This window comes from Alligator mississippiensis, chromosome 7 (assembly GCF_030867095.1).
Source record: "Alligator mississippiensis isolate rAllMis1 chromosome 7, rAllMis1, whole genome shotgun sequence".
Classification (NCBI taxonomy): Eukaryota; Metazoa; Chordata; order Crocodylia; family Alligatoridae; genus Alligator; species Alligator mississippiensis.
In genome coordinates this window covers 64,882,062-64,905,550 of record NC_081830.1, presented here as the reverse complement: position 1 = coordinate 64,905,550, position 23,489 = coordinate 64,882,062, and the positions used below count along the sequence as shown (strand labels likewise).

The following is a 23,489-nucleotide window of genomic DNA, read 5'->3' as shown; positions in this document are numbered from 1 at the left end:
GAAAAGTCAAAGTTTTCTCAGCCTGACAGGATTTTTTTAAAGCAAAATGGTACATTTTTCTATATGTCTGTAATGCTCTGTAGTAAATAATTACATCATTCTTACAAATAAATAAAAAATAAATCCTAGACTGTTGAACTTGGATCCGTTTTTTAAACTTCAGATGAGAGTATGTATCATACGCAATCTGTTGCCTATTACCTTTAAAAAGCTCTATTTATATATTTCTTCTTAAAAGCATAAAATGAAAGAATTATGTTCAACTATTTTATAATGTACTTTGAATAAACAGCATACCCTGACAATCCCTACGACATTCAAAACAGGCCAAGATAAACACACACACAAATTTCAAAATTTAAAATACCAAATACAAAACTTGGCATTATGACTGCTGTTGCAAAGTGTTAGAAGTCTGTGATTAAAATCACAGTTTTCTATTAAATATTTATTCACTTGAAGCTAATGTGACTATTTTTGCACCTAAAAATGAAGGACGTGTGTAGGCGTTTTGGATAATGGTATGAGTTATTGTAATTGATGTATATATTACTAATTAAGGTTGAATAGCCTCTCTTTTGCAAGAATTCAGATTTAAATGATCAGGATAATTCCTTCCATGTCCAGGGACATCAGCAGCTGGGTTAGATTGGCATACCACCATGGACTATGTCAACTTATGCCAACTGAAGATCAGACACTATTATGGCACTTACGACCCTGTTTCCAGGATTATTTCTGTTTTTTTCATTCACTGACCATGTAATATGATGCACATTAGCAGCTGTGGGAGCAGGAACTGGAATCCAGCACACCCCTTATTCTTATGTGAATGCCCTGAGCATTAGGCTCCAGAGTCTGGCTCTCTTTTTTTTTGTTTCCCTCCACTAAGCCCCAAGAATCCATCATCCCTTTCTGTACAATGTACCATTTTCAAAAGGAGGGCTGAAGAGTACCCTGTACCCTGCCTAGCTTACAGCCTGATATGTAGAAAATGCTCCTAGGAGGTAGAAGGTATAGATTTGTGCACTATGGGTACGTCCAGACGAGTCCAGCCATGCGGTATGCGGTGCTGCAAACAAGTCTGCGGAGCCACATACCGCAGAGTCAGGCATTCTCTGCACTGAAAGGGCACACTGCTTGTGTGTGCTCTGCTCTGTTTTTTCTCCCACAGGTTTTTTTGACCCCTGGATGTTCAGGGGTCAAAAAAACCCATGCTGGGGGTGGGGAGGAGGAACGGAACAGCACACACAGACAACATGCACCACTGAAAAGCAGAGCCGGGTTGTGTGTGGCAGAATTACCGCTGCTGCAGCCCTGGGAGGCCCCCCTGACCCCAAGTAAGGCTTCTGGGGCCAGCACAGTGCTGGCCACAGGCTCCCCTGCTGCCCCCAGGGTAACTTGCAGCACGCCAATGTACAAGGTGCACTGCTGCTACTTGTTCCTGGGGAACCAAACATCCACACTCGTCTAGATGTGGCCTGTGAGGCCATTGAACCTGGATCTTCTACTTCCTGGATGAGTGCTTTAATCACAACACATAAAAGTGGGCATCACCATCTTCTCCTCCAGCAGCTATTTTAGAAGTAAAGTTATTAAAACTTTGTCAGAGGGAAGGATTTTTTGGGTGATACATTTTATTAAACCAATAAAAGATAGTTTGAATATAGTTAGCTAAGATTTGGAATGTAAGGTGTTCTTCTCTTCAGGTCTGAAGAGGAGGGTAAGCACAGCAATCATTATGAACAATGGATAGAGCTGTAAAATTGGAGGGAGGGAGAAATTCCCAGAGGTAGCAAACAATTAGCGGAAGGAAAGAAGAATGATTACTGTAAGATCAAGACCTAGCAAAAGGGAGGAGGGTCATGTAGAAAAAAATCAGGAATTGGGTAGATCAGTGTGCCAAAAAATCAATGTTGATATTCCTTGGTTCCTAGTAACCCAACCAGATTATGAATTTTTATTCATAAGCTTGTCTTTTAAAAATGCTTGGTAGATTTCCCTTTAGCATGCAAACAGTGAGGTCAGAAAGAGAATATTTGTTCTATTAAAAATGCGCTTCTACTGACACGTGTATCTGTATCTTTTCTATATTTTTTCTGAGTGAGTTCATTCTGGTGCATAGTTACTGTTTAAGTTTCATCCACGTAGTTACCATGGGGGCATTTGGTGCACTGGATCAGATGTATCAGATTTTGGGAAAGTAAGAACCATGGGTTCTGATGGGTTGGGTTTGTTTTTTTTTTGGCTGGGGGGCAGTGTTTTTATAGTAGCAGTTGAGATGTACTGACCCTCGCTGAAGAATCTGCGTCTCACCCTGATGTCTGCTGGGCACTGACGATTTTGCTTCTGATGATGAGAGTTGGACAAGGGCAGGAGATTGTTTGAAAGCCAGAAGTGGAGGGGCTGGGAATATTTCTTTCTAGGTATGATCTTAGTTGAGTACAAATGGTAATTTGATGATTATTCTCTGGTTTCAGTGTGGGTGGTAGGTGACCACAAGTGGTGTGTAGACACAAGGCATATTTCTCTACTGGAGTATCCTTGTTGTATAAAAGTAGATTTTAGGCTGGCCAGGTGGACATCATGAATGTTCTCCTCCTAGTGTATGTGGAGATATCTGAGGGCCTTGACTGTAGATTATAGCTTTCTGGTGTTCTTAGGATGATTACTGTTCTTGTGGACATAAGTATGGTGGTCTGTGGGTTTTTGGTATGTGTGGTTTGTAAGGTGCCATCCCAGATGTGGATCATGGTGTCCAGAAAGTTGAGCATATGAATGTCACAGAGAAATTGATAGAGGGGTGATAGTTACTAAACCTGTTGTAGAAGCCATTGAGTCCAATCCAGATGATGAAAATATTCTGTATGTAATGCAGGGTTGATGGTGCAGTATTCCATAAAGTCTTCCTCCAGGTGTTTTTGAAGAGGTTGGCATATTTGAAGGGCCATCATTATGCCCATTGTGCCCATTCCTCACAGTTCGGAAGAAGTGTTGCCTGTTGAAATTGAAGTTGTTGTGGGTGAAGATGAAATGGATGATTTGAAGAACATGTTGCTGCTAATCTGAATGTACTCCATGTTCTTTTAGTTATTTCTGGCAGGCAGTTGTGCCTTCCTGGTGCAATATATTAGAGTATGGGCTGGTGACATCCATGGTTGCAAGTATGCCTTCTAGGGGGTGTGGTTGATGTTCTAGATTCTGTTGAAGAAGTCCGTTGTGTCTTCTAGGAAACTTTCTCTTTGAGAGACAAGTGATTTCGGGACAGTTGCTATGAATCTTGATAGGTCTTCAGTTGGATATATTGGGTCTGCCAGAGTTACCTTTTCTGTGAATCTTTGGGACCCTACAGAAAGTTCTTAGGGTAGGAGAATTGGGAATAAGTGAAAGGAGTTTTTTCTGAAGCTGGTGTGGGAAAGATTTGATGACATTTGCCAGTTCTAGAGTGAATGCTGGTGTGGGGTCCTCCCCAAATATTAGGTGTCAGAGAGTTGGCTGTTGGCCTCATCGATGTAGTTGTGATGGCTGAGGATGACTGTAGCTCCATCTCTGTCTGCTGATTTGATTGCTATCTCATTGTAGGACCTTGTGAACTGTATGGCTTTTTTTCTGAGGGAGAGAGTTTGTTGTGGTCTTAGCTTTTGTTGAGAATTTAATTCTTACTTTTCTTCCTGAAACAGTCAGTGTAGGAGTTTAAAGTGTGGTTATGTCTTTTGGGATATATACAGTTTTATGTTTTATTATTGTTTGTTTTCTCAGTTGTGGAAGGAGGATTGCCAGAGTTGTGTCCTATATTTTGTGAATGGCCTGATCCTGCTGATGTATGTTAGGTGTGCTCTGAGAATGCCTAATGGATCCCCTCCTGCCAAAGGATTTACGCACTGTTCTGCCTGCTTTTGAGATCTCAGTGCACCTTAAGTAGAAGCTAAGCACCCATTGTTCAGGCCAGCAGTTCTGTATTTGAGCAGAACTGCAACAGAAAAACCTGGTGAATTTTCTGGCCAAAGAGGGAGGCAGTTCCACAGAGAGTCAACTGTTAAGCAGGAGTTTTTTTGGATTGCAGTTTAGGACTAATGCATCTAAGGTCTGTCTTGTGTCCTTTTTCGGTGCCTGAATCTTTTCTCAGGAAGGTACTTAATTCTTCCTCACTTACAATGTGCCCATCCAAAAATTGTATGTAGAGATGGACTCAAACTGAGGGTCTGGTTCCAGATAATCCAGTGATTTGAAAAATGGAATTTGGAAACAAATCCTATGGTTATGCTCCTCTTATAATTTTAATGTAATTTAAGCATTAAGCATATTGTATATTCATCTCAAACAAATGGTAACAAATCCTAATATTCTTATCTTAATTAAATTCTTTATCAGGGAAAGTCTTCCCATTATATCATCATCATAATTACATGCTCAAAATTACTTCTAGCAATAGTTATCTTTCATGCATTTTGATTTTGTGACACCTTATGTGCTACCTTACTTTCTCCCAGAATTGTTCTACTGCCTCTTGGGATCATCAGTAAGGACCCTTATGCGAAATGCTGATGGCATAGTTGTTATTCAAGTGGCTAGTTGAAGCCCTCACTGACTTATACGCAGACCCTGGACCATAGATAACAAGTGAAATCTTCTTTCTTAATGTTCTCAGGTCCTGCCTGTGAACTTTCTGCACTCTTTCTTTTTGGTCTCTTCCTACCCTTTTAGAAGGAATTTCACTATGAGAACCTGTGTTAGTGTATCTGCTCAGGGAAAGGAAGAGTACAAGAGCATAGCAACAACCTCTGTTTGCCAAAATGGAAAATATCTTCTAAATCCATCTCTCTCTTCATCCATTATATTTGCTAAATTATATGGCTGGTGTTTCCAGCTATTCCTCCCACTCCTAGTGACTCAAACATTTATAGGTTGTTTCTACAGTTCTTCCAGGCCTTTGCATGCCATTGGCAAGGAGAAGTATGGGCAGGCCCTTGTGTTTGTTTGCTCTTTTATTTTTCTGTTTTTGTGGGCTCTCTTATTGACTTAAAAGAACCAAGCCTGAGGCCAACATCTGGTGTTTTCACAATGTTCCTGTTTTTGGATGGTGAACAAATTTTGCATTATTGGGGCCTCTTAATTAGCGTAAAAAATGTAGAAATCATCAGAAAGCACCTCATCATCCTGTCTCTGAACATTCTCATTAGTACAGGATCTTCCATGTTCAACGTACTCTGTGTGGAACAAACACTCCGGTCACATTCATTTTCTGGGGGTTTACCCAGATTCTTGTAGAATTTACTCACTCTTTTGACAGGTCAGTATGGTCCGGGGAGGGTGGGGGGTGTTCTCCCTTTCTTTGTAATCTCCAGGAACCTGATTTCTGCCTAGTTCTCCCTTAAAATCAGTTCATTTAAGGTAATATGCATATTTTGAATTGTGTGCTTTACTCTTGTCAGAGCTCCAGCTGCTTGCTGTAAGCGTTGGCATTATATTTTTGCAAACGTTCAGTGCTGTTATTTCAATTTCTTCCATTTTTCTCATTCAGAATGGCAGTCAGCAAATATATGTTTGGTAAAATCACTCTCTCTTCTCATTTTTGTCTTTGTGACCAGACTCTAACATTTTCTTGGGTTATCCTATTCCACAGCTTCTGTTTTAAGATTAGTTTAAAATAGTAAATAATTAAATATCAAACTCTTATGTTTGAAACATGAGTTCCTGAGTTTCAGTTGCTGGCAGGAGATGTATCTAAAGGGGAAGACTCTCCCATGGCTAACTGGGGCTTCTGCTTGCTTCACCAGGCACTTAATCCTTTGTCAGCTCAGAGTTTAATATCCAGAATGGACCATGAAAGCTGTTGGATTCCATAACATGCCTGAAACATGCCCCAAAAAAATTGTAGCTGAAAAATCTTCTGTTGCAAAGAAAAGCTGTTTCTTACCCACTCTGTGTTGCATTTGCAAAATGCAGTATAATCTATATCTTGCATATGTGTGTGGTAAATCATCAATAGTCTACATAGTATCAAAGCCTGTTTCACCCTTGGAATCAGGCTCCTCTATTCAATTCAGCATCTGCCTAGAATTTTACTGTTTCCTGGCTAGTGAGATACACAATTAATTACCCATCACAACACTCCCTTTAAAAGGTCCATATTAGCTGATGTGTTAATCACCGAGCTGGGAACTGAAAGATCAAATGCATTTGACATATCTAAAACAGCCCCATTGAAGAAACCTCACTCTTTTATGCTCACAATAGGGCCTTGTGTGCTTCTCCTCTCTGAAGACTGCCACCTATTACTTGGGTGATATCAAAGGCCTGTAATTTGTAATCTGAAATGTTACAGATTTATGTCCCTAACAAGCAAAGCACATGCTTAGTTTTAAGCATATGAATAGTTTTGTGTAAGCAAATGGGACTGCTGTATTTAAGTGGTAGACTGGACCCTGACCAAGTGGATCCTTCAGCTCTTCCAAGGCCATTTGTAGACATGTTCACTGATTCACATCACATAGATTGAATCAAATTTCAATTCAAATTAAGGGCTAAATAAACTATCACTGACCATCAGGCAGGATTTCGTGCATTTCTGCACTAGAGGTGGCAGGGGGCACCTGGTGGTGGGCATGAGCAATGACCAAGCCCTAGATATCTGCCATGTATACATGTTAATAAATACAGTTTAAATTGCCTACTTCACACTACCTTAGTCTGCAATAACTTTAATCCTCATTCAATGAAGATTACCTAATTCAGACTGGTGTCAATTTTAATTCAGACTACAGATATCCATGCGTATACAGTGATGACTATAGTCCGGATTAAAGCTAGAAAAACTTAACATCTCTAAGCAGTGTATATTCAGGGTTGTATCTTCAGGATACAGCTTGCTTGGCTTTGGAACCAAGTTTCACTAGTGTGAGGCTTCTGGGGCTCATGATATTGCAAGTACTTCAACAAATGCATGGTTTACAAACTGCTCTTCACTAACACCCTCAGCATTGCTTGGTGGACAAGGGGTTTGTTATGGGTGGCAATATTAAACCACTTCTGTGGTACTGTGTGGGCTGCAGGGGGGGAAGGGGCCTGGTGCGGCAGCCTCCCCCAGGTGGCACCCGCTCGCAGGCACCTGGCTGTGGTGGTCCCAGGGGATACTGCATCCATGGAGGGAAGCACCAAGCCCCCGTGCAGCTCAGGCAGGCAGGCGGGCTCCAGGGAGGGGGAAAAACAAAAGACCAGGCTTGCTGCTTTTCTTGGGTGGAGCTACTTTCTCGGGCTGCTGTCAGGCTGCCCGCAGAGCTGCAGAGATGCATGGAGCCCCGTGCTTCGCTCTGCAGCTGTAGGGGCAGCTTGAACTCTTTGAAAGAGTTTTAGTTTGCTGTGCTCCAAGTCATTTAAGGTGCACTATGCCACCGAATTTCCTGCAGCGGCTGGAATTAATGCGCAATACACTCCCGAGGTATGCAAACACCAACATCATTAGAGTGGAGCAAAAGCATTTAGCCCGCTTTAAAGTGTAGTGCACACATGCCTCTAGTTTCGCCTACACATTGCCTAAACTCCTTACTGGCTATCCACTAGCCATTATACTATACATATAATTCTTTCTAAGCCCATAGCACTTATCAAACAGGATTAGAGCATACTCAAAACAGGTTCCTGATGTTGATAGAGACAACCTGATATTAGTATATTGACTCAAAAATCTACAGCGTCTTTAGACGCTTTTGATGCTTCACGAATACTGGTAACATTTTCATTCCTTACTAAGTACTTACCTTGTGTATTACCTATTGACTTTCAATCACATTTCTTTCCCTGGTCATTTATTCACAACCTATTCTTTAAATCAGTTCCATTGAGGCCTGTTCTTCCTTCAGTTGCAGAAGCTTATGCATAGTGCAATTTTTTAAAAAATTGAAAACAAAATCTTCTACAGTAAAATCTTAACATTTAGTGCAGGTTTAAGGTGTTAATAGTTCAAGGAATTTCTACCCCTAATAACATTGTACTGATGAATTTCCTATCCAACCTCAACAGCATTTCCTTGGATTAGTAATTTAATTATCTTTGCCTTCTATACATATAAAGTTGCCAAAGTGTTAATTGCAAAGTTAGAAAATAGCTCAAGCATTTTATCTTCTATCGTCTTGATACCAAAACCCAACTGAATATTGACTGGATATCAAATTCCTATCGGAAGTAATACTCATTCATGGATTTATTGTTCATCCTTGTGGAAACCTTAATAAATAGTAATTAATATAGTGCAACAGTTATTTCTGGTTTAAGGGCTTTTTATTATCCTAGTCTTTTATAACAGAGTACATTTTATTATGTCATTAACTGTAACACATATGCAGGAACCACTATATTGTCACGTTCTCTGGGGTTCTAAAATTAGCAACTGATTAACCATTACAAAACAATGGTAAGGGACAGACTGGGAAGGCTTTATTTACATTAATAAGCATTTTTACACATAAATATTCCTATTGAAGTTAATGCAACAAAGTTCTGTGAGTAAATAAATGCTCACCAACATAAGCGTTGTAATCTTGGCCTTAGCTCTAGGCTGCTGCATTTGACGGTTGTACACTCCAATGGCTACAGGAGAGCCCAGGAAGCTTTACATTTTCACATGATAGATTCATAGTCAATTTAATATAATTAATCTTACAGATGTTTGAAATCTACTCAAATCTCAGCTTCATAGCAGAATAAGGATATTCCAGATTTGTTTAGAAATACTGCATCAAATTGAAAGACAGCTTGGTCCTTCTCCATTTCTTCTTGAGCTGTCCCTTTAATCACTTATAGCCAGATGTAGTATTTGGAAATAAACCAGAGTTCTGTAATGGCTAGTACATCTGGACTTTATTTGGTAATTCCCAGATGCCAACTGTACCTTGTGTTGTAGATAAAGAGAATACAGCTTGTAACAGCTAACTTACTGTTGATACTAGTGCACCTTAGTACCACATAGTAGGGGTATGCGAAGCGGGCAGTATTTGATTTGGATTCAGATTCGGCCTGATTTGGAGGACAGCGATTTGATTCGCTGATTCAGATCACTGTCCTGATTTGATTTGGCGGAATCTGAAGATTTGATTCTGATTCAGAGAATCAGTGATTTGGCCATTGACACAGTTTTATATGTTTTTTTCTATTTACTTCGAGTTACCAGGTGCGCCTCGTGAACGCTGAGATGGTGGGGCGGATGGAGCATCCCATGGGAGTGCGGGGAGGCTGCCCCATGTGCTTGGTGGTGGACCTAGAAGTGGACCGGAAGTACTTCTGGTCCACTACCAGGTCTGCCACTGAGCGCACGGGGGACCCTGCCCCATGCTCCCATGGGATGCTGCATCCACCCTACCATCGCACCGGTCGCAGAGCTTCCTCTCGTGCGTGGATGACCTCTACCTGACTCAAGAAGTCTATGGGCCAACGAGAGGCAAAGCGCTGCTCGACCTGGTGCTGGCTACTGGGGAGGACCTAGTCGGCGACCTAGTGATCGATGGGAAGCTGGGTGACAGCGACCACGAGCTGATCACCTTCACCATCCGCCGAAAAGCTGGCAAGTCAGTCAGCAACACGCAAGTCCTTGACTTCAGGAAAGCCGACTTTGACAAGCTCAGGAGGCTTGTCAGTGAGGCCCTAAGGGACTGTGACCACAGGGAGAGGGGAGTTCAAGAAGAGTGGTTGCTCCTCAAGGAAGCGATCCTCAATGCACAAACTAAGTCTATTCCATCTTGGAGGAAAGGCAGCAAGAGGGCACAGCAGCCCCCCTGGCTCTCCAGGGACCTAGCAGACCTCCTGAGGCTAAAAAGATAGGCCTACAAAGGATGGAGGATGGGAGTCACCTCCAAGGAGGATTATTCTGCACTGGTCCGGTCCTGTAGGGAGCAGACCAGGAAAGCCAAGGCTGCAACTGAACTCCAGCTAGCTTTCAGCATCAAGGACAATAAAAAGTCCTTTTTCAGATATGTGGGGAGCCAGAGGAAAAGCAGGGGCAACGTTGGACCCCTGCTGAACCAGATGGGGCAACTGACAACTGACGCCCAGGAAAAAGCCAACCTATTAAATAGGTACTTTGCGTCGGTCTTTCATCAGCCCCATGGGACGCCTGTGCCTGCTACAGGGCCGGGAAGTCCGGGTGAGGGTGATCCCCTGCCCTCCATTAATGCTGACTTTGTGAAGGAACATCTTGAGAAGCTGGATACCTTCAAGTCAGCCGGCCCTGACATTCTTCACCCCAGGGTACTCAAGGAGCTGGCGAGCATCATAGCCCAGCCTCTAGCGCGGATCTTTGAAAACTCTTGGCGCTCTGGTGTAGTGCCCGAAGACTGGAAGAAGGCCAACATGGTGCCTATCTTCAAGAAAGGGAGGAAAGTGGATCCGGCTAACTATAGGCCCATCAGCCTGACTTCTATCCCGGGGAAGATCTTAGAAAAGTTTATTAAGGAGGCCATCCTTAATGGACTGGCTGACACCAACATCTTAAGGGATAGCCAGCACGGGTTTGTTGCGGGTAGGTCTTGCTTGACCAATCTCATTTCTCATTTCTCCTTCTACGACCAGGTGACCTATCACCTGGACAAGGGAGATGAGATTGATGTCATATATCTTGACTTCAAAAAAGCCTTCGATCTGGTGTCCCATGATCGTCTCTTGGAGAAACTGGCCAATTGTCGCCTTGGGTCCCCCACGATCCACTGGCTGGAAAATTGGCTCCGGGGTCGGACCCAGAGGGTAGTAATTGATGGAAGTCACTCATCGTGGTGTCCTGTGACCAGTGGGGTCCCCCAGGGCTCTGTCCTTGGACCCATACTGTTCAACATCTTCATTAATGATGTGGACACTGGAGTCAGAAGCGGACTGGCCAAGTTCGCCGATGACACCAAACTTTGGGGCAAAGCATCCACACCAGAAGACAGGCGGATGATCCAGGCTGACCTGGACAGGCTCAGCAAGTGGGCGGATGAGAATCTGATGGTGTTCAACGCCGATAAATGCAAGGCTCTCCACCTTGGGAAAAAAAAACCCACAGCATCCTTATAGGCTCGGCAGTGCTATGTTGGTTAGCACTATGGAAGAAAGAGACTTGGGGGTCATCATTGACCACAAGATGAACATGAGCCTGCAATGCGATGCTGTGGCTAGTAAAGCGACCAAAATGCTGGCTTGCATCCATAGATGCTTCTCAAGCAAATCCCGGGATGTCATTCTCCCCCTGTACTCGGCCTTAGTGAGGCCGCAGCTGGAGTACTGCGTCCAGTTTTGGGCTCCACAATTCAAAAAGGATGTGGAGAAGCTTGAGAGAGTCCAGAGAAGAGCCACGCGCATGATCAGAGGTCAGGGAAGCAGACCCTACGATGACAGGCTGAGAGCCCTGGGGCTCTTTAGCCTGGAAAAGCGCAGGCTCAGGGGTGATCTGATGGCCACCTACAAGTTTATCAGGGGTGACCACCAGTATCTAGGGGAACGTTTGTTCACCAGAGCGCCCCAAGGGATGACGAGGACGAATGGTCACAAACTACTACAAGATCGTTTCAGGCTGGACATAAGGAAGAATTTCTTTACTGTCCGAGCCCCCAAGGTCTGGAACAGCCTGCCACCGGAGGTTGTTCAAGCGCCTTCATTGAACACCTTCAAGATGAAACTGGATGCTTATCTTGCTGGGATCCTATGACCCCAGCTGACGTCCTGCCCTTTGGGCGGGGGGCTGGACTCGATGATCTTCCGAGGTCCCTTCCAGCCCTAATGTCTATGAAATCTATGAAATCTCAGCGTTCACGAGCCGTACCTGGTACCTCGAGGTACGTAGAAAAAACATATAAAGCTATGTCTATGGCCGAATTGTTGAATCTCTCCAAATCGGATCTGAGGTTTCCAATTCAATTCAGAGAGATTAATGGGTCTCCTGATTAGATTCGGAGATTTAGCCACTGAATTGGGCCAAATCTCCTCTGAATCAAACCAGAGACTGAAGCTTCATGCAGCCCTACCAAATAGCATAACAGATTTAAACTTAGGTGAACTGGTTGGTTTCAGTTGCATTCACACCAAGTCTGGTATAGTTACCATATTTACTTGGATATAATATGGTCCTCCAATAATTAGATTCTATATTGACAAAATCCATAAATTTGTTATAATTTTCCAGTTATAGAATCTAAGTATTGGAGAGTCATCTTGAATTGAATCCTACCACAACCTCCCCACCCCCACCACCATGGCCAGGAAAGGAGTGGCTAGGGAGGAGGATCAAGTGGCTCCCATGCCCTTTGCCCTGCCAACTTTTTCCCTCTAAAGCTTTTCTGTCCCTCTGCCACCTGCACCCTCCCACCACCTCCAGCTCACCCACAGCTCTGCCTCTTCCCTTGCCTTTTCCCCCCAGTCTCTGCCCTTTTTCTCCCCAGTTCCACAGTCTCTGCCTCTTTCGCTCTCCTCCCTCGCCTTCCTGTCAGATGCTGCTCTGGCTGCTCTGTCCTGGACCACAGCACATGGAAGCTCAGCCTTTGCCTGGCCATGCAGCAGTTTCAGCACTGATGACTGGCCAGGCAAGCAATGCAACAATGTCAGCGCTGCTGATTGCCCAGGCAAGGGAAGGAGTTTTCACCTGCTCAGTGCCTGGGAGAGACCCAGTGTTGCCAAGTCTCACAAGAAAAAAAAGCAGCACTGCCTGTAAAAACAAGCCCAAACCAAGCCCAACCCATTTCAAAGAGAGGGGAGCGGGGGTGCTTATACAAATTCCATATGTTTTGTAGTTCTAGTTTTGCTGCATATAATATTAAATTACACATTCAAATATTAAAATAAATTTGTATGTACTTACATTAGGCGGGCACTGCTGTAAGGAGCCAGGGCAGAGCCAGGATCCACTGTCTGTGTGTCTCGGCCCCGGAGCATGCTGGCTGCAGATCGTGGCGCTGCCCAAGCTCTAGATCATGCTATCACCACTGCAAGATCCCAGCCCAGCTCTGGAGCCGCTCCATGCCCTGCCAGCGCTGCTGGGACTAGTCTCCATGGAAAGAAACCCCAGCCTTGAGCTATCACAGCACGGCTGCTGCTGGGGTCTCAAGGGAAACTGGCCCCAGCCACATGGGCAAAGGCTGCTGGGAAATGGAGTCTGACTGCTAGCCAGATCTGCCATTTTGCCCCACCCCGATACACATCAACATCAGTCACCAAAACCGCTCCTACAACCATTTTAAAATTATAACTTTTTAAGCCGCCTATTCCAAAAACACCCAAAATAAGTGACCTCCAAATAAAACAAGCCCAAAAAAACACAACGTGCAACTCTCAAAAAATTAAAGTGACTTTTAAAAAAAAAAACAAGCCCAATTCTGCTTCTTATAAGCAGATCTGGCAACCTTGGCAAGACCCCACCCCGAGCCAGAGCCAAGCTGCGAGGGACAGTCAGGGGAAGGAAGGAGGTGGGCAGGGGGGTAGAAGCTGCAGAGGGGAGGTGGAGGGGAAGGCAGGAAGTTGCTGAGTCTTCCTTTGGCCCCGCCCCATGCTCAGAGCCACAGCAAGCCCTTGTTCCCCTCCTTTGCTTCATATGCAAATATACACTGATGGGGCAGGGGGAGACACACCTTGTCTTATATTTGAGTAAATGTGGGATCTACTAATTGTAGACATTAGATTAACCAGATAAATTAGCTGCCTTCCAAAACACTAAATTTAAAATACTGCAAGCCACTCAACCTTAATACAAGTTGAACTGCAAAAACTGTAATTTAGTTATCAAAACAACCTGTGTGTTATATTTTGTAACAAGCTATATTTATTAAGGGTGAGAACATGCTTCTCTTACTGCTCTTAAGTAGAATTCACTCACATAAGTAGTCCTGTTACATCCAGTGGGCCTGGCTGCAGGATGGCAGAATGAGGCTTAGACCTTAGAGAAGTAAAAGACCTATGCATCCTCCTGCCCTGCACACCCAACTCATAAAGTACATTTTCTAGCACTTAATTCTGTGCAGTGTCAAATGTTTCAGGAGATGTAGCTTGCACAACTTCCATACCACATATATTTCAGTGGCCAAATTACAAACCTGTGTGTGTCAGTATAGCCTTCTCCCTCCCATCCCCAGAAATTATCAAAAAGTCTCTCCACTGATTCTAGTCCTTCCCTCACAGGGCTCTGTACCTCAGAATAGAGAGGCAGGGTAGATCTGCACCTTAGAGACTAACCAAAGTATATGTACCAGTATCTGTATCACAGAAGTCTTTGTGAGCTGGAGCTCAGATGCTGTCAAAAGATGTGCAGAAAGCAGAGTAAGGAAAGAGGATCAGAGTTCTGGAACTTGGAGGCAGTAGCTAAAACAAAATCTGAGTCCAGCTGGTATTAGTCAAGTTAGAGAGGTGGGGCTTCACATCAATTATACTGGGAAAACAGTTGGGATATTATACACAATTTGGTGACACGGAGGCCAGAATTGATTTGGAGAAGTGAAGATGGCCAACACTAACTGGACTGGGGAAGGAGGAAGCCAGAATAACTAGGGGCTAACCTATGGATAGGTATCTCTATGGCAAAACACAGCAATAGTTTAACAGTTTTTAGTAGCACTATACTGGAGTTTAGAACAGGAGGAGCATATCTTCAAGTCTGCTTTAATGTGCAGTAGCCTATTTTACTACTCATTAAAGTGTAAAGTCAAAATACACTAATGCACTAATGCACACTAAAATAGCGTGCACTTTTGCTACTGCGCATTAGTGACCTAGCTTGATCCCATGAGCTTGCAAGAACTGACAATGTCACATCACAAGGCTTTACAGTTCCAGAAATATGCTAAAAAATTGTGTGTGTAATCCTATCACAGGCCTGAAATGTGCCATGCCTACCTGGAGTGAACAAGACCACACAACTAGTTAAGACTGCTACTGGCTTTTTCAACAATCTGATTCAGAAGTTTTTGACTTAAAATTCCTTTGCAAAGGAGTCTTACTAGAATATGAATATCCCCTCCCCCTGCCTTTCCCCCAAGACCATCTTCTGAAACCCACATGGGAAAGACTAGTGACAAGTTTACTGTTTAATATTACATAACTCAGCAGAGCTATAACTAAGACTAGATAATGACTAAGAGAACGTACTGAAGTATCTCACTTTGATATCATAACATGAAGGTATTTTAGAAATATTTTAAATTATTTATGAAGTTATTTATTTCTATATTCCCCCTTACCAAAGGCCTATACAACTTAGTAAGTGGTGAGTCACGTGGCTTCATAGATAAAAGAACATGCAATATAGTATTAACAGGTTGTAAACTCTACAAAAATTAGTTTTTCTGTGAAGTCTATGGCATACTCATAACTGATAAGTGCAGAAGGGATCATTGCGATCACATAGTCTGGCCTACTGTTAAACGGGCCACGACACTTCACTGAAAGAAGAACACACATCATATGATGGTATAATGTGGCCTCAAGGTTTCTCTGGCGCCTGTTTGGCAGGAGATGTATTATTCATAGGAGCCAACTAAATTCATAATATTTTCATAGTGTGTGTGTATGTTTAGGAAATCAGACTTGATAATACCCTTGACTAATGTTAGTCTTCTCTCTATTATAGCTAGTTTAAGCACACTGTTTTATTCCTAGCTGTTGACTTGCTGCCGCAAGTATGCATGCCTGATGTTGTGCTTTCCATTGCATTGGTTCCTTTACAATGAGAAAAACCTGAAAGAACTGTTTTTTGGGGTGGGGGGTTGTTTTTTTGTTTTTAACAGGTCATTAAGAATAAGCATGTCTCCTAAAATAAGCCCTCTACTCCAGTATAGGGCAAGCTAACACAGGCAAACGCAACAGAACAGTATTGACCAGTTGAAGAGACATGGTAATTTTACTTTTGAAAGCCAGTGCAAAACCAGACAAATTAGACTGTGGCTGGAAAATGCTGCACTGTTAGGTGATCTCTCCCAGGGACATTGGATGAGGTTGGCCCTACAAGAGTTAATGACAAAACTCAGATGGATTTATGTATGGTCAACATATTGCTCATTGTACCCAAGTCAGTACAATACCTCTGGAAAGCATTATGAATATTCAGAGCAAGTGTGTTTGCTGCATCCTCTACAGCAGTGCCATATGTACTTCCTTTCCTTCCTATGCAGATCAGTTTTTAGTCAAAAGAAGGAACAAGTGGTTCTTGCTTCCCCATATGAAATTTTATTGCTTCTCTTTGAAGTACTCAGTTGCTACTTCCTTTACCCTGAGATAGAATGGGCTTTTTCAGTGAAAGAAAGGACTCAGATGAACTCTCTTTACTGCTAGTCATTCCTGAGTGCCTATAAAGGGCTTGTCACAAATTATACCGTAATTATTCTTAAAGATACAGAATGAAATGCTGGAACCAATAAAGACAGTGGGAGTTTTTCAATTGACTTCAATGGTGCCAGAATTTCAATTTATAAAAAACAAATCAATATACACAAGAAAAGTTCAGAGGAGTTGATTTTACAAGAGGCTCAACAATGAGGGCCCATGCTTTGAGATCAGGATAGAGTCTAATATACCTAAGAAAGGAAGTTAACCCACTTGCTATTGCTATTTTTTTTCATGAATTAAATTGTATAATATGAAAATATTCATTAATCTGCAGCTGAAATCAATATTTTAAGTGTCTTTTTTGAGAACAGGTCATAGAAAAACAGGACTGGAAGGGACCTAATGAGGTCATCTAGTCCAGCTCCCTGAATAAAGCAGGATCTTCTGTGATGAAATCATCCCAGCCAAGTCTCTAACCTCCTCTTGAAAACTTCCAAGGGCAGAGATTCCACATCCTTTCTAGGTAGCCTTTTCCAATGTTTAACCACCCTCATAGGCCGCTTGTACATACGATGGAGTTTTAGTCCATAGGGTTCCATTCTATGCCCCCTAAATTGAAACGGTGAGTTTTCAATTGAAATGGTGGGTTTTATTTTTCTGTCACTGTATATATGATATTATCCTGAGGGCTGCAGGTGCCTGCTGAAGGCAGAAGTAGCGAGGGGCTGGATCCTTTTTTTTTTTTCTGGTGGAGCCTCTCCCGTGGCCAGGGGGCCATTAATCTGTGCCATTAATCTGTCAGCTCACCCCCCAGCTGCAGGAGAGGCAGGCAGGCTGCATAGCGAAAAAAGGATTAGGCCCCTCACCACTTCTGCCTTCAGCAGGCTCCTGTGGCCAGCAGGATGCCTGGGGTTGCCAGTGAATGGGCTGGCTTGCCCCTGGGGCAGTGCAGGGAGGCAGCAGGAGGGTGGCTGGCTGTGCTGGTGGTCAGAGAAGGCGGCAGAGATGGTGCACGGTGTGCTGGAAGTCCGGGAGAGTTTGGGAAAGCTAGCAGCCCATCCAGGTGGCCCCACACCCCATGCACCATCCCTGTCACCTTCTCTAGCTGTCAGCACACTCAGTCCTGTCCCATACAGTCACAGAATAGCAGTTTGCTAAAGTGTAACCATATAAATAATACATCTGTGATGGGGGAAGAAAGTTCAGAAATTGGAAAAATTTAAGAAAAGAAGAGTGATAATGAATAATGAATTTCAAAAGGACAGTGTTGTATTCAATTAAAAACCTACACATTTTCATTTATTCTTACCTGATTTTATGCAATCTGAAGTCTTGCAAACACTGTCTGAAAAAAAAAGCAGTGGCACAGATAAATCCTTCATGAATTTCCACAGGAAAGTCTATTTAATGTATGTGACTCTCCAGTTTAATTTCTCTGATATAGTAATTTCAGAATTGAATTTAAATGCACTGTACATTAAAATATGGAAGACAAGCATTACCTTCAATGTTAGAACATTAAAGACATGATCCTGGACACATCTTGGATGTAATTCTGAATCCCATGATAGTCAAGGTAGTTGGCACAAATTATTTGCAGGATCAGGCCCTAAAATTACCCTTCCTGTTGCTGTCATTGAGTGTCCTCCTGGTGAATTATAATTAGGTGAAACTGTTTTGACAAATAGTAAGTTTGCTGAAAACTGGAATTTTAGGGGTCAAAAACTTTGACAGTTCAGGTCAAATTAAAAAATTAGCTTCAGAATAAGAAATGAGGAAACCAAAATTGAAAAGGCTGAAAATTTTATTTTGACATTTTCTATGTCAAGTAATTGTAGAAAGTAATTTTTTGTTAAAAATGGATTTTTTTTTAAGTTACTCAAAAGAACTAATAACCCCAAAATTAAAACACTACTTTTCAAGTTTCAAATTTTTATTTGGCTACTGAAACAGCTACTATTGATTGTAAAAAAAAAAAAAAAAAGTTTACAATCAATAGGAGCCCTGTAGAGCAAGAATGTAAGGAAGAATGGTATTTTCATAATGGATAAGCTTTTACAGTTAATATTGTTCTTTACAAGTCATTCTATACTATACTTCACTCCTTCACAAATATACTTTAAATGTAATTGTACAGTGAAACATGAACTGTAAATTACTAAGCTATTACATCGAAATAAACAGGTGTTTTGTTAAAAATACTGTTTGCAACTAGTTCTGTTTCATGAAGGAGGCAATCTTTTATACTCCGTGTTGGAAAAGGTAAATCATAACTTTCAATATGGTATTAAACCTGGACAAACATTTTCATTTTAACTGACTCTGCAATGCTGTCTAATGACCCTTTTACAGACAATTGCTAGGAAGCAACAATTATTAATCATCTAGTTTTATACACAGCAGTCCCTGTAATTGTAAAAACTATTATGTGGTAGTAGCAGGCAACTTAATATTGACCTGACTCCTGCAAGTCGCACACAAAAGAGTTTAGCTAACAGTGCATGTGCTATAACATACTAAGTCGTTTTAGCACTGTGTTTCAGTCTGCCTCAACTTCATTGCTATTGTCTTGTTTTTTTTACATTAGCAATTTTATAGTATTTCTATAACATTTTTGAACAACATACTTAAACAATTTTTGCGTTCAAATTATAGTTAGATAAACATCTACTTACCCTTATATGTTGCATACAGAACTATCATTGTGACAGCTATAATAGTTAGCAGAATCACTACAACTGATAGCCCTATTTCCAGGAAACTCCATCGTGATTTTTCCTTTGTTTTTTGAGTGTTCATTTCAGTTATATCCATCTGGCTTTCTGACTTTCCCATAACCCAAATTCTGAAAAAGAAAAAGCAGAATTCATTGAGAATCTATGGAGTCATATTTGTCAAATAAAGTTAGGTCATGAGCTACTCAGCAACAAAAGATATTTTTTTCTGGGCAAGCTTTAGGGGAAAAGAAAACAAGTTTGGTTTGTTTATAAATCTGATTAGCATGTTGCATGAGTTTAAAGTGGCTATAACCACCCTTCTCTTCTGTTACTTACAGATGACAGGAGAGTGTTCTTTTACATGTGGAAGCCGCTGTAGAAAAGGGAAGGCCAACAGGCCAATGCTTAATTTTAACACTTACTCATGTGGTTTAATTATATAAGAGTTTACAAGCAGGCAAAAGACAACCCTTATTAACTGAATAAAAATTAACTTAGTGTCCCTGATCCGAAGCCAAAGGTCAAAAATGCTATTGCGCTTCACTAGCAGTTTTAAAAATCATTTCAGCAACTAGTGATTAGGGTCTTGGGGCTAAAACTAAACAACAGGAAGTCATATGGACTTTGTTTTCGGCCCCGTCTAACTCCCATTGAAGTTAGTACAAGTGTTTACACCTATTTTAATGCTAATAGGATCAGGTCCTCTGATCTCACTTTAGATCAGCATATATTAGGAATAACTCCAAGAAAACCATAGAAAGTTGGTAGATGTGACATAGAGTTGACTCTATCCATTATGTGTAGGAAGTAATATAAGATTTTGGAATGTTCCATGGTTTCGTGCTTCTTTAAAACTAGGATTTAGTTTATTTCTTAGAATTGCTGTTGTTCTAATATTTATTCTATGTCCTTTCACATGTACATTGCCATTAATTTGGGACCAGATCATTCCCTCTGCTTCTGTAACAGACAGTAAATATACTCCATTTGTCAGATGGAAACTTTGACAGTTTCAACTTGTAGTCTCCTTAGGATTCTCATATTGGCAATGGCATTTACTTCTTGTCCTTTCCACCTGACAGGAAAGATTCATAGATTCATAGATGCTAGGGATGGAAGGGACCTCGGAAGATCATCGAGTCCAGCCCCCTGCCCCACGGGCAGGAAGTCAGCAGGGATCAGATTATAGGACTCACACCAGAGTGGCAATGGAAGTCGCCAAACTCCCTGTTCTTCTTCCCCAAACCAGACAACCAAAGGCATAGGGTCAAGGCACAGCATTCAAGTGCTCCTGCATTGTTCACCAGACCCGGAGGGGCTTTTTGAAGCAACCTACACAGAAGTAGTACCAGTAGCAAATGGAGGGCCTTCTCAATCAGTTGACATTGCCACCAAGTCACCTATAAGGCCTGAATTCTTTGTTTGCATATCTTTTTTTTAATTTGCTGTACTGCAAATCAGTTGTTAGTTCCCCTTTACTGCTGTTCTCTCTCACTATCAGAGTCTTTCAGCTGCTCACATCACTTTTTTCCACTCATCCCCACTCTTTTTCTCCAGCAACCTCTTCTTCCCCGACTCCTTCCCTTGCACAAAGAATGCCTAGACCTAATTATCTAAGCTTATACATAAAACAAATATGGGGAAAAAATTAGCAACATGAAGCTAACTTGAAATGCACCCATCCTAACACCTGCTCCCTGTAGCTCTTCCCCATTTTTCATCTTTTTAGGCTGTAAATTTTATTCCAGGTAGTAACTATTGTTCAATGGGTACTTGATCTTGGTTGGGAACATTGGAGGACATGTTGCTGTTCACAAGGAGAACAAGGTATATACTCGCCCACTGTTTCCTAGTCTGAATTTAGACAACACAGCATTATTTCCTTAGTAGGCAGTAGTTGAGGAACCACAAACAGGTGAGGCACAGATCTTCCATAAGTCTGGAGGTAGATTCCTTCTCAGGTTGTCCAGCCCCTATCTTTTCATGCCTACAGAAACAATTTGAACACTACCTGTCTTCTACTTTGGGCCATATTTTGCTTGAAATTATGAGCCTTTGCCCAAAAAAAACAACGGTTTCTCACACACAGGAATAAAACCCTATAGAAACTTATACATAGGAACTAGAACTGCTCACACGAGAAGTGGCTCTATATTAACTGTGAAATCTAAGCTCACAGAAACTATAAAAGCAGTTTTAAAATTATACCTTTCTACCTCCACACACAGCAAGCACTAAACATTATTCTTTATCTTAAAAATTTAAGAGCTGACCAATCCTCAAAACCTTCTGAACACTTTCAGCTTAAATTAAAAAATAGTTCAGTTTCCTGATTTTGCAAGTGATTTGAAAGCTCTGGAAATGCAATTTATGAGAGCAACAAGAACTACTGTATTTTTTTGTGTCCAAATGTGCTTCCAACTTTTTTCCAAGCGAGCTAGTCTTTTTATTGCTGCAGGAGTGTTCCTCTTATTTAAAGGCATCCCACTGACTCATTCTTACTTGTAGTTCTTTGGGGAACCTATAAAGTCTGCATTATAGAACACCTAGTAAAGGCCTCTTTAGGTGTTAATTGCAGACACAACAAAAGCCTAGGAATAATTTAAGCAGATATGAGTCTAGGTGTTATAGTTTCATTATGTTTCTAGTGCTCCTGTGATACTCCACCAGCTGCCCACTAAAGTTAAGAGAAAACAGACAGCTGTAATTATTTTGACTGGCTCTGGCCTAAGTAGCATAGTGAGCTAATGCATTAGCCTTTTACTTCTGGATGCATGTGTTTCAAACTGACTTCCAGTAGGTCAGAAATCAAATGGGCTGTATGTCTTCGATCAAGCTGCTAAAGAAAATGCACTGTGTCACAAGAGCACCATGTACTTCTACAGGAGTTAAAAATACCTGATCCAGGAACTGAGGTCTAGAGACACCGAGGTAAAAGGCAGGGAAAGGACTGGAAGAGATGGTTCAAAAGGTGCCAACAGCCACTGCTCAGGCGTACAAGTGTCACCAGTAGGCACCAGCAACATTTGCCAGTGCGCTTATCATTTCTTGTGCTTAGAAAGCAAACCTGAAGCCCCCGTTTTGGGCCTCCGGCTCAGTGCTTTGAACTTGCCAGCCAAGCCCACAAGCCAAGTAGGACTGGGTGGGAGGAGGTGCCTCAGACCTGCCCCTGCCCCCGGTCCCTGGGCAGCAGGTGGCACTCCTTTCGGATCCTCCTGATGGCTTTGCTGCCCCCGCTCAGGTGGGGCGGGAGATGCCCACCATCCTTTGTAAGATGTGCAACCCAGAGCAGCGCGGGCGTCAAACCAGAGGCAGCCGCCCCCTGCAGGAGGGCGGGAGGCGAGGGGGCTCCGGCTGCCGCGCGCGGGACGTCCCGTCTGCCCCGCAGCCGTGCAGCCCCGCGCTCGGGTGCGCACCGCCGGGCAGGGCGGCGCTCGGTCGCACGAGCCCGGGCAGGACCCGGGACGCCGAGGCGAAGCGGTGGCATCAGCAGCTGCCGCCGGCGCGGCGCGGCGCGGCGCGGGGAGAGGCGAGGCGGGTCCCGGCTGCGCCCTGCCCGCCCGGCCCCGGCCCGCACTCACCAGCTGCCACTCGGCGGGGCTCCCGGGCAGACGCACGCACATCCCCGTGCCGCGCACCGCACCGGCGCTCACACCAGCCGCCTGCCGGGCTCGGCGCGGGCGGCCCCGGGCAGCCCCGGCATCTCGGAGGCGGCCCGGCCCGGCCCGGCCCGGCGCGGGGAGCGCTGCCTGCTGCCCGCCCTGCCGGGGTGGGAGCTGGGCTGCGCGGCGGCTGCAGAGCGCGGCGCGTGGCTGTGCACCCAGCCCGGGCTCCGCGCTGCTGACCCGACACGGAGGCTTCGTCTGCGGGCGAGGGGGGCGGGAAGAGCACCCCCCGCCCCCCCAGCCCCGCTCCGCTCCGCTCCGCACCTCGCTGCCCGCGCCGGCAGGGTCCGCCCGCCGCTCCCGCAGGAGCGCGGGGAAGGAGGCGCCTCCCGCGCCCGAGGGACCTGCCCCGGCTCCGGACTCGCACTCGGGCCCGGGCGGGAGGCGCAAGTTGTGCACTGCACGTTGCGGGCTCGGCACCTCGCCGCGCCGCGCTGCTCCTCCGGAGACGGGGAGCAGAGACCTTGCCCCTGGGGAAGGCTGAGCCCAGGCGGGCCCGTGCCAGACCTGCCCCCGAGACTGCCTTCCTGCGGTACCGCGGGGTGCAGCTGGAGCTGGAGCCACGAGCTCCCCGGCTGTCTCCTCAGGGATGCAGCCCTTCTTCATGGAAGGGGCTGAGGACGGACTTCCTTCTCGAAGGGCCCCGCCAGCCGTGCAGAAGGCGCGCGGCGGGGAGATGGACAGGAGCGCAGGCACGGACTGAGTCAGAGCTCCACATGGAGCTGGCTGAAACGAAGACCCGTTAAGGGAATAATAGTGCGAAATTCATACATACATGCATGCGTAAAAGAAGTACTCCTTGGGCAGAAAGGCAAAGCAGCGCCTAAGGGAAGCAATA

The 23,489-nt window shown here is 43.9% G+C and overlaps 1 protein-coding gene across 4 annotated transcripts in view; it reads right to left on the bottom strand.

Annotated features, from left to right (window-relative positions):
• The window catches only part of MME (membrane metalloendopeptidase), an 81,799-nt gene extending 58,522 nt beyond the window's left edge, over positions 1–23,277 (bottom strand). The window contains exons 1-3 of one of the 4 annotated variants that reach the window (XM_019491793.2): positions 23,188–23,277; positions 18,945–19,114; positions 17,579–17,614 (exon numbers count right to left, since the gene is read on the bottom strand). In XM_019491793.2, the coding sequence (XP_019347338.1) occupies positions 17,579–17,614; positions 18,945–19,104 (196 nt within the window). In that variant the 5' untranslated portion in view covers positions 19,105–19,114; positions 23,188–23,277. Of the gene's footprint in view, positions 1–17,578; positions 17,615–18,944; positions 19,115–19,322; positions 19,428–22,567; positions 22,659–22,915; positions 22,941–23,187 lie in introns of those variants that run through there. The other 3 variants (XM_059731054.1, XM_059731053.1, XM_006275530.4) reach the window with 3 other exon arrangements.
• Positions 23,278–23,489: the final 212 nt, after the last annotated feature.